The sequence below is a fragment of the Nerophis lumbriciformis genome, linkage group LG32, assembly GCF_033978685.3.
Source record: "Nerophis lumbriciformis linkage group LG32, RoL_Nlum_v2.1, whole genome shotgun sequence".
NCBI lineage: Eukaryota > Metazoa > Chordata > Actinopteri > Syngnathiformes > Syngnathidae > Nerophis > Nerophis lumbriciformis.
In genome coordinates this window covers 4,398,033-4,409,932 of record NC_084579.2, presented here as the reverse complement: position 1 = coordinate 4,409,932, position 11,900 = coordinate 4,398,033, and the positions used below count along the sequence as shown (strand labels likewise).

The 11,900-nt window shown below is 39.6% G+C and overlaps 1 protein-coding gene and 1 pseudogene across 1 annotated transcript; both read left to right on the top strand.

Annotated features, from left to right (window-relative positions):
* The first annotated feature begins 2,528 nt into the window (after window positions 1–2,528).
* Window positions 2,529–11,900, top strand: part of LOC133574878 (uncharacterized) — a 10,468-nt pseudogene continuing 1,096 nt past the window's right edge.
* On the top strand, window positions 8,169–8,592 carry LOC140677478 (histone H3-like). The gene has a single exon (XM_072912102.1). It carries the CDS (start codon window positions 8,169–8,171, stop codon window positions 8,577–8,579), a length of 411 nt encoding a protein of 136 aa, XP_072768203.1. The 3' UTR covers window positions 8,580–8,592.

The following is an 11,900-nucleotide window of genomic DNA, read 5'->3' as shown; positions in this document are numbered from 1 at the left end:
TGTCCGACCGGAAACGGCGCTCAAGGTAGGATGGTGTAGCAATATTGTTGTCCGGGTGGAAATCGGGAGAAGTCTGTGAGAATGGTGGCGCCGGGAGATTCTCGGGAGGGGCACTGAAATTGGGAGGGTTGGCAAGTTTGTTTATAACAGCGTTAGGCTGTCAATATCAATATCAATATCGATCCCACACCAAGAAGATCCATGTACAATAGCGCCGATACTAACACTGATACCAACTTTTCTTAACTTCCCCCTTTTATCTTCATATCAGAATACAATTAGCGCAAATAAACATTTGACAAATGTTTGCCGTCACAATTTTACAAAAGTAATATGACTCAAAACATCCATCCATCCATCCATCTTCTTCCGCTTATCCGAGGTCGGGTCGCGGGGGCAGCAGCCTAAGCAGGGAAGCCCAGACTTCCCTCTCCCCAGCCACTTCGTCCAGCTCTTCCTGTGGGACCCCGAGGCGTTCCCAGGCCAGCCGGGAGACATAGTCTTCCCAACGTGTCCTGGGTCTTCCCCGCGGCCTCCTACCGGTCGGACGTGCCCTAAACACCTCCCTAGGGAGGCGTTCGGGTGGCATCCTGACCAGATGCCCGAACCACCTCATCTGGCTCCTCTCCATGTGGAGGAGCAGCGGCTTTACTTTGAGCTCCTCCCGGATGGCAGAGCTTCTCACCCTATCTCTAAGGGAGAGCCCCGCCACCCGGCGGAGGAAACTCATTTCGGCCGCTTGTACCCGGGATCTTGTCCTTTCGGTCATAACCCAAAGCTCATGACCATAGGTGAGGATGGGAACGTAGATCGACCGGTAAATTGAGAGCTTTGCCTTCCGGCTCAGCTCCTTCTTCACCACAACGGATCGATACAGCGTCCGCATTACTGAAGACGCCGCACCGATCCGCCTGTCGATCTCACGATCCACTCTTCCCCCACTCGTGAACAAGACTCCAAGGTACTTGAACTCCTCCACTTGGGGCAAGATCTCTCCCCAACCCGGAGATGGCACTCCACCCTTTTCCGGGCGAGAACCATGGACTCGGACTTGGAGGTGCTGATTCTCATCCCAGACTCAAAACAATAACCTAAAATAGCAAATTTGACCCCCGCCTTCCGCCCATGTGCAGCTGGGATAGGCTCCAGCACCCCCATGCGACGAGAGGTAGAAAATGGATGGGATGGAGCAGTGGTCCCCAACCTCTGGGCCGCGGCCCGGTACCGGTCCGTGGATCAATTGGTACTGGGCCCCCCCTACTCAGTGGCCTAGTGGTTAGAGTGTTCGCCCTGAGATCGGTAGGTTGTGAGTTCAAATCCCGGCCGAGTCATACCAAAGACTATAAAAATGGGACCCATTACCTCCCTGCTTGGCACTCAGCATCAAGGGTTGGAATTGGGGGTTAAATCACCAAAAATGATTCCCGGGCGCGGCCACCGCTGCTGCCCACTGCTCCCCTCACCTCCCAGGGGGTGATCAAGGGTGATGGGTCAAATGCAGAGAATAATCTCGCCACACCTAGTGTGTGTGTGACAATCATTGGTACTTTAACTTTAACTTTAATTAGAAAAAAATAAAATAAATAAATAAATGGGTTATACTTGTATAGCGCTTTTCTACCTTCAAGGTACTCAAAGCGCTTTGACACTACTTCCACATTTACCCATTCACACACACATTCACACACTGATGGCGGGAGCTGCCATGCAAGGCGCTAACCAGCACCCATCAGGAGCAAGGGTGAAGTGTCTTGCCCAAGGACACAACGATAAATAAATTTTTGTTATTAAATCAACATAAAAAACACAAGATACACTTACAATTAGTGCACCAACCCAAAAAACTTCCCTCCCCCATTTACACTCATTCACACAAAAGGGTTGTTCATTTCTGTTATTAATATTCTGGTTCCTACATTATATATCAATATATATCAATACAGTCTGCAGGGATACAGTCCGTAAGCACACATGATTGTATTTTTTATGAAAAAAATACAAATAAAAATACCCCCCGCCCCTCCTCGGTCCGTGGGACAATTTTTCAAGCGTTGACCACTGGACCACTGGAATGGAGGACTCAAACAATATTGACCTCCTCATACTGGTATCGGCCAAAAACGGATCATATCCTTGTCCGCGGTACAGTTGGTATTTGGATCGATCCACCAGTCTACGAATGTCTGGTGTTACACGTTAAATACAACATCCAGTCAGACGTTAATAAACCAGTGACGCAACGTGTGTACAAATACAGAGTAGTGGTGGTTAATCAACCAAAATCATACTATAATAATTAGTCTGGTTTTGTTTTACAGTATTACAAATGAAAACATTCCAAGTAAGTGGATTATTGATAACAGCGTTAGGCTGTTTAGTGAGGCGGAGTCACTGCTGTTCACTGATTGGACAACCGTTTGCCCGCTTAAGCTAACCAATCAGCGAGCAGCATCAACTTGTATAAATCTAATGCTGTTCTCTTTAGAGAATAAGTGTTAATTCAAAACACTTTTCAATTAACTCAGAATATGTCAGGTCGTGGTAAAACCGGGGCGAAAGTCAGAGCCAAGGCAAAGACCAGATCTTCAAGAGCCGGCTTGCAGTTCCCGGTGGGTCGTGTCCACAGGCTGCTGCGCAAAGGCCGTTACGGTAAGCGCATCGGTGCCGGCGCTCCCGTCTACTTGGCGGCGGTGTTGGAGTACCTGACCGCCGAGATCCTGGAGTTGGCGGGAAACGCAGCCCGCGACAACAAGAAGACCAGGATCATCCCCCGCCACCTCCAGCTGGCTGTCCGCAACGACGAAGAGCTCAACAAGCTTCTTGGGCGAGTTACCATCGCCCAGGGCGGCGTCTTGCCCAACATCCAGGCTGTTCTTCTGCCCAAGAAGGCCGAAAGGGCTGCTAAGAAATAAACCTGCGTCCGCTGGTCACCCACCACCCAAACGGTTCTTTTAAGAGCCACACACTTCCTACCTGGAGAAACTTCACCTGTTAATTTATGCTTCTTCGTATACTAACTAGTAGTTATTTACTTGTGCTATATATATATATATATATATATATATATATATATATATATATATATATATATATATATATATATATATATATATATATACGCACACATGTATGTGTGAATATGTACAGTATATATTTATATATATATGCACACATGTATATGTGAATATGTACAGTATATATTTATATATACGCACACATGTATGTGTGAATATGTACAGTATATATCTATATATATATATATTATAGAGACATATATATACTGTACATATTCATATATATATATATATGTGTGTGTGTGTGAATATGTACAGTATATATGTCTGTACAATATATAAATATATACTGTACATATTCACACATACATGTGTGAATATGTACAGTATATATATGTCTGTGTAATATATATAAATATATACTGTACATATTCACACATACATGTGTGCGTGTATATATATATATATATATATATATATATATATATATATATATATATATACAGATATATACTGTACATATTCACACATACATGTGTGCGTGTATATATATATATATATATATATATAGACAGATATATACTGTACATATTCACACACACACACACATGTGTTATATATATATATATATATATATATATATATATATGTATATATGCATACATATATGTATGTATGTACGTATATATATGTGTGTACGTGTGTGTGTGTGTGCATCTATACATATACACCTTTACATATGTGTTTATGTATATATTTATATATATATATATATATATATATATATATATATATATATATATATATATATATATATTTATATATGTCTTAATAAGGTTATCCAAAAAATAGTGCTCGATACCGTAGTAGAGCGCAATATATGTATGTGTGGGGAAAAAAATCACAAGACTATTTCATCTCTACAGGCCTGTTTCATGAGGGGGGGTTCCCTCAATCATCAGGAGATTTTAATGGGAGCATTCACATATCATGGTTTATATAGGGCACAGAGTGGGTGGGTACAGGCTGGCCTAGGGGCGTGGTGATTGGCTCATGTGTTACCTAGGAGGTGTTTCCGTCTGTGGCGGCATGCTGTTACAATTTCGCTGCGCTTGTTGAGGGATGACAGGTCTGGACGGTAAATAATAAACAGTTTCTCTTTCAAGCATAGGTTGCATCTTTTATTACCACTATTGTAAGGTGTGCTGGATGCAAGAATTTGCCATGTTATTGAATATTCAACATTATTGTCTTTGAGGTCCCAAATATGTTTGCTGAGTTCTGTGGTATTCCGCAGGTTTTGGTTCCTGAAAGAAGCCTTGTGATTGTTCCATCTGGTTTTGAATTCTCCCTCGGTTAATCCTACATATGTGTCGGATGTGTTAATGTCCTTGCGTATTACCTTAGATTGGTAGACAACTGTTTATTATTTACCGTCCAGACCTGTCATCCCTCAACAAGCGCAGCGAAATTGTAACAGCATGCCGCCACAGACGGAAACACCTCCTAGGTAACACATGAGTCAATCACCACGCCCCTACGCCAGCCTGTACCCACCCACTCTGTGCCCTATATAAACCATGATATGTGAATTCTCCCATTAAAATCTCCTGATGATTGAGGGAACCCCCCCTCATGAAACAGGCCTGTAGAGATGAAATAGTCTTGTGATTTTTTTCCCACACATACATACATATATATATATATATATATATATGTATATATGCATACATATATGTATGTATGTACGTATATATATGTGTGTACGTGTGTGTGTGTGTGCATCTATACATATACACCTTTACATATGTGTTTATGTATATATTTACACATAAACATATATATATATATATATTGCCCTGTAATTATTGCTGTTAGTTGTATTTAATTTGTGAACCTTTTAAACGGTGTGATTACTTCGTACTCCTTCAAGGGATTTGCTGTCTTATGAACCAGAAAGAAAGGCTCCGTTCATTTAGACCAGGGGTCGGCAACCCACAATGTTGAAAGAGCCATATTGAACCAAAAATACAAAAACAAATCTGTCTGGAGCCGCAAAAACATAAAAGCCATATTACATACAGATAGTGTGTCATGAGATATACATTGAATTAATATGACTTAAAGGAAACTAAATGACCTCAAATATAGCTACAAATGAGGCATAATGATGCAATATGCACATATAGCTAGCCCAAATAGCATGTTAGCATCGATTAGCTTGCAGTCATGCAGTGACCAAATATGTCTGATTAGCACTCCACACAAGTCTATAACATCAACAAAACTCACCTTTCATCCACAACCTTAAAAGTTTGGTGGACAAAATGAGACAGAAAAAGAAGTGGCATAAAACACGTCCTAGAAAGTCGGAGAAAGTTATACATGTAAACAAACTAAGGTGAGTTCAAGGAACGCCAAATTTAGTAGGACAAAACGGCGCTCGCCAAATACTTGAATCAGTGAAGCATGTTTAATATAAACAGTGTGCTTTATAACAATTAGGGAGGTTTGTGTCATGTTTATCCTCCCACAGGAACCATATTAAAACAAAAAATATATTTTTTCCCCCTCATCTTTTCCCATTTTTCATACATTTTTGAAAAAGCTCCAGAGAGCCACTAGGGCGGCGCTAAAGAGCTGCATGCGGCTCTAGAGCCGCGGGTTGCCGACCCCTGATTTAGACCAAGCGTTTAGTTGGCTTCACTCTAATTGTATATTAGCTCATACTTGCCAACCCTCCCGGATTTTCCGGGAGACTCCCGAAATTCAGCGCCTCTCCCGAAAACCTCCCGGGACAAATTTTCTCCCGAAAATCTCCCGAAATTCAGGCGGACTCAGGTCCTCCACAATATAAAAAAGCGTACCTGCCCAATGACGTTATAACTGTAGAATGATGGAGGGCGAGTTCTTGGTTTCTTATGTGGGTTTATTGTTAGGCAGTTTCATTAACGTTCTCCCAGCGCGGCAACAACACACAACAACAGCAGTCACTTTTTTGTATACCGTAAAGCAGTTCGTCTGCCGTAAACAGCAATGTTGTGACACTCTTAAACAGGACAATACTGCCATCTAGTGCATTTGATGAAAGCACTTTTGTGCGTGCCACACAGCAATGCATCATCAGAGAGGGTGTTCAGCATGGTTAGAAAAATAGTGACAGAGAATAGAACAAGGATGGACAATTCAACCCTTAACTCAACAATGAGTAGATGAGTGTTATGTGTGTGTATATGTGTAAATAAATGAACACTGAAATTCAAGTATCTATTTTATATATATATATATGTATATATATACGGATCACGATTGAAGCCAACAAGCAAACCGTCAACTTCCTTGACGTCACTTTCAACCTGAGAAATAACAGCTACCAACCATTCACAAAACCCAACACAACACTCCAATACGTGCACCATGACAGCAACCACCCACCCACCACCACGAAAAGAATACCTACCGGAATTAATAAAAGGCTATCGATGCTGTCATCTAGCAAAGCTGAATTTGACCAAGCAACCCCCCCGTACCAAAAAGCCCTTGATGAAAGCGGATACAATTTCACCCTCACCTATGAACCCACGCCAGGAAACCAACCAAAAAAGAACAGAAAACGAAACGACATCATCTGGTACAACCCCCCATACAGCAAAAACGTCTCAACTAACATTGGACACAAATTCCTCAATCTGATTGACAAACACTTTACCAAAGACAACACCCTAAGAAAAGTATTCAACAAGAACAACATTAAATTGAGCTACAGCTGTATGAACAATATACGACAAATTATCTCAAACCACAACAAAACAATTGCAAATGAGCCGTCGGCCCCCGGACAGAGCGACTCCAAAACCAACAAAGGCTGCAACTGTCGAAAGAAACCTGATTGCCCTCTCAACGGGGGGTGCTTACAAACATCAGTTGTCTACCAATCTAAGGTAACACGCAAGGACATTAACACATCCGACACATATGTAGGATTAACCGAGGGAGAGTTCAAAACCAGATGGAACAATCACAAGGCTTCTTTCAGGAACCAAAACCTGCGGAATACCACAGAACTCAGCAAACACATTTGGGACCTCAAAGACAATAATGTTGAATATTCAATAACATGGCAAATTCTTGCATCCAGCACACCTTACAATAGTGGTAATAAAAGATGCAACCTATGCTTGAAAGAGAAACTGTTTATTATTTACCGTCCAGACCTGTCATCCCTCAACAAGCGCAGCGAAATTGTAACAGCATGCCGCCACAGACGGAAACACCTCCTAGGTAACACATGAGCCAAATCACCACGCCCCTACGCCAGCCTGTACCCACCCACTCTGTGCCCTATATAAACCATGGTATGTGAATGCTCCCATTAAAATCTCCTGATGATTGAGGGAACCCCCTCATGAAACAGGCCTGTAGAGATGAAATAGTCTTGTGATTTTTTTCCCCACACATACATATATATATATATATATATATATATATATATATATATATATATATATATATATATATATATATATATATATATATATATGTATATATAATAAAATGTATATATAATAAAATAAATTTATATATATATATATGTATATATATATATAGATATATATAAATGATAAATAAATAATAATTTATATATATATATATCTAGAATTCACTGAATGTCAAGTGTTTCTTATATATATATATATATATAATAAAATGTATATATAATTTAAAAAAAAAATATATATATATATATCTAGAATTCACTGAATGTCAAGTATTTCTTATATATATATATATATATATATATATATATATATATATATATATATATATATATATATATATATATATATATATATATATATATATATAAGATTGTTTTACAGAAAGAACAGATTAAGTGTTTCAATGTATGTCTTATTGCGCCATTAAAGTCGTTTTTACTTATACTTTAATGTCATTTTAAGCTTAAAAGCTGAGCTCATGAGGATTACGCGGAAGAGTAGTTGTCCAAGCTGATTGGCTAAATTCAAATCCCTCTAAGCCAATGGTTGATCAGCTACTGCGCGCGCAACCCCAATGGACCAATCAGCGTCACTGTAACGTCAGGCCCTCCCGATAAAACCAGGTCGTGCCCTGCATGTTCAAGTTAGTACCACAATGGCAAGAACCAAGCAGACAGCTCGTAAGTCCACCGGCGGCAAAGCCCCCAGGAAGCAGCTGGCCACCAAGGCTGCCCGCAAGAGCGCACCGGCCACCGGCGGCGTCAAGAAGCCTCACCGTTACAGGCCCGGTACCGTGGCTCTTCGCGAGATCCGCCGCTACCAGAAGTCCACCGAGCTCCTCATCCGCAAGTTGCCCTTCCAGCGTCTGGTGAGGGAGATCGCGCAGGACTTCAAAACCGATCTGCGCTTCCAGAGCTCGGCCATCATGGCTCTGCAGGAGTCCAGCGAGGCTTATCTGGTCGGCCTGTTCGAGGACACCAACCTGTGCGCCATCCACGCCAAGCGGGTCACTATCATGCCTAAAGACATCCAGCTGGCCCGGCGCATCCGCGGCGAGAGAGCTTAAACTCTTAAAGCTGCACGACCACAAAGGCTCTTTTAAGAGCCACCTCACTTCCCACTAAAGATGTATTCCTTCTAGTTAACCGCTCATAAATGCGAAATTGACTGACCTATTGGTATCGATCCCACACCAGGAAGATAGCGCCGATACCAACATTGATAGTATCAATGTTGGTATCGGCGTCATGAAGCGTTTCGACACATTGCAAAACTGTATTGATACTGTGTCACTAAATACTGACATCTGCTGGACATTAAAAATCCCTACAGGCAACCTATGGACCGACTCAACTGACACTGATTTCATGCCCTAGTACAGGGGTCACCAACCTTTTAGAAACCAAAAACTACTTCTTGGGTACTGATTAATGCGAAGGGCTACCAGTTTGATACACACTTAAATAAATAAATATATTGTCATTTGTAAGTTACACGTAAGTGTGATTTAAACAAGAATAGCTAAATAAATACATTTTATATATATAAAAAAATGGGTATTTCTGTCTGTCATTCCGTCGTACATTTTTTTTTCCTTTTACGGAAGGTTTTTTCTAGAGAATAAATGATGAAAAAAACACTTAATTGAACGGTTTAAAAAAGGAGAAAACACGAAAAAAATTAAAATAAAATTTTCAATTTCGACTCTTTAAAATTCAAAATTCAACCGACAAAAAGAAGAGAAAAACTAGCTAATTTGAATCTTTCTGAAAAAATTAAAAAAAAGAATTTATGGAACATCATTAGTAATTTTTCCTGATTAAGATACATTTTAGAATTTTGATGACATGTTTTTAAATTGGTTAAAATCCAATCTGCGCTTTGTTAGAATATTTAACAAATTGGACCAAGCTATATTTCTAACAAAGACAAATCAGTATTTCATCTAGATTTTCCAGAACAAATTTTTTTAAAAGAAATTCAAAATACTTTGAAATTAGATTTAAATTTGATTCTACAGATTTTCTAGATTTGCCAGAATAATTTTTTTGAATTTTAATCATAGTAAGTTTGAAGAAATATTTCGCAAATATTCTTCGTCGAAAAACCAGAAGCTAAAATATTTATTATTCTTTACAATAATAAAAAAAAAAATTTACTTGAACATTGATTTAAATTGTCAGGAAAGAAGAGGAAGAAATTTAAAAGGTAAAAAGGTATATTTGTTTAAAAATCCTAAAATCATTTTTAAGATTGTATTTTTTCTCTAAAATTGTATTTCTAAAAGTAATAAGAAGCAAAGTAAAAAAAAATAAATGAATTTATTTAAACAAGTGAAAACCCATCCATCCATCCATTTTCTACCGCTTATTCCAAGTGAAGACCAAGTCTTTAAAATATTTTCTTGGATTTTCAAATTCTATTTGAGTTTTGTCTCTTTTAGAATTAAAAATGTCAAGCAAAGCGAGACCAGCTTGCTAGTAAATAAATACAATTTAAAAAATAGAGGCAGCTCACTGGTAAGTGCTGCTCTTTGAGCTATTTTTAGAACAGGCCAAGCGGGCGACTGATCTGGTCCTTACGGGCTACCTGGTGACCGCGGGCACCGCGTTGGTGACCCCTGCCCTAGTATATACAATAATATAAACCAAGTCATTGTATTTCATTTAGGATTATTTCATATCTTCATTTAAATAAAAGTATATTTGTATCTTTTTTAGATACAGTCAATAAATAATGTGAACATGTATCATAACATGGAAATCTAAGAGAACGTGTTGTGGATGATTGTGGACTGGGAATTTTTTTAATTTTATTTTTTTACACATTTTTATAAAAATAAAAAAATAAAAAGTTGTTCCGACGTATTCCATTTTAGACGATTTCTCTTCTTAGTTATTATTTCTCCGGCTGTAGAAAAAACCTGCTCACAGGGCACAGAGGAGGCGTCAGTGCGACACAGTTCGCGTATCGGTCACGTGACCAAAACAGCTCATGATCGGTCACGTGACTTTCTAAAAGCGGTACACGCACCGACACACATATTACATACAGATAGTGTGTCATGAGATATAAATTGAATTAATATGACTTAAAGGAAACTAAATGAGCTCAAATATAGCTACAAATGAGGCATAATGATGCAATATGTACATATAGATAGCATGTTAGCATCGATTAGCTCGCAGTCATGCACTGACCAAATATGCCTGAAGTCAATAACATCCACAAAGTACACCTTTGTGCATTCAAGCACAGCATAAAACTTTTGGTGGACAGAATGAGACAAAGGAGTGGAAGAATTTACATGCAAACATTTTGTTGCGTCACAGTCCACACTATGGTGAGTTCAAGAACCGCCGAAATTAGTAGGACAAAACGATGTTGACCAAATACTCTCATCCAGGGCCGGCCCGTGGCATAGGCCGTATAGGCAAATGCTAAGGGCGCCGCCCAACAGGGGGCGCCACGCCAGTGCCACAAATGTTGGAGAAGAAAAAAAAAGTTGGTACTATTATTTCTAAATACAAAAAAGAATCCCACGTTAATTAAAATGCAAAGTAAAGCCTATTTAATAGAAATATTATTTGTTACAACATTACGCCCCCCCCTCCCCCGCACGGTGCGCCCCCTCCCTTCCCGTATCATGACTCTTTTTGGACGTCACCACATCAAAAAATCAACACAAGATGTCAAAACGGCCAAAACTGTCAGGTGCCCAAGGAAGAAAAAAGAGAAAAGAAGAGGAGTAGAAACGAGAAAAGACAGAAATAGCAGGTAGGTAACGTTAGCCTACATGAAATGATTTGTCTGTTACAGAATGTGATAGTAACCTGGCTTTTTAGCATTAAGCTAATGCTACATGATTCGGCAATTGCTAATCAATAAATAGCTAGTTCTGTTTTAACGTCGGGTTAATATTGTGGAGGGGGCTAAATTGTTATGGAAAATAATAATGTAACGTTAGGTAATTACAGTACTCCCACCTTACATTCCTTGTATTAGATCTTTTAAGCAGGTGTTTTTTGTTTACATTGTTATTGCCTTCTGGTTAGCTAATGTTTGCCCTGCAGGTAATAGTCACTTTTCCACCCCTTTATATATTAGGTATAGTTGTAAGTAAAAAAAAAAAAGGTCAAGACAAAGCTATTCGGGTTCTTGTGAGTATATACACTTCACTGCCGATGTGGGGGGGGCGTCACCTAAAATCTTGCCTAGGGCGCCAGATTGGTTAGGGCCGGGCCTGCTCTCATCAGTGAGCAAATATGTCTGATTAGCACTCCACACAAGTCATTAACATCAACAAAACTCCCCTTTGTGCATTCACGCACAACCTTAAAAGTTTGGTGGACAAAATGAGACAGAAAAAGAAGTGGCATAAAACACG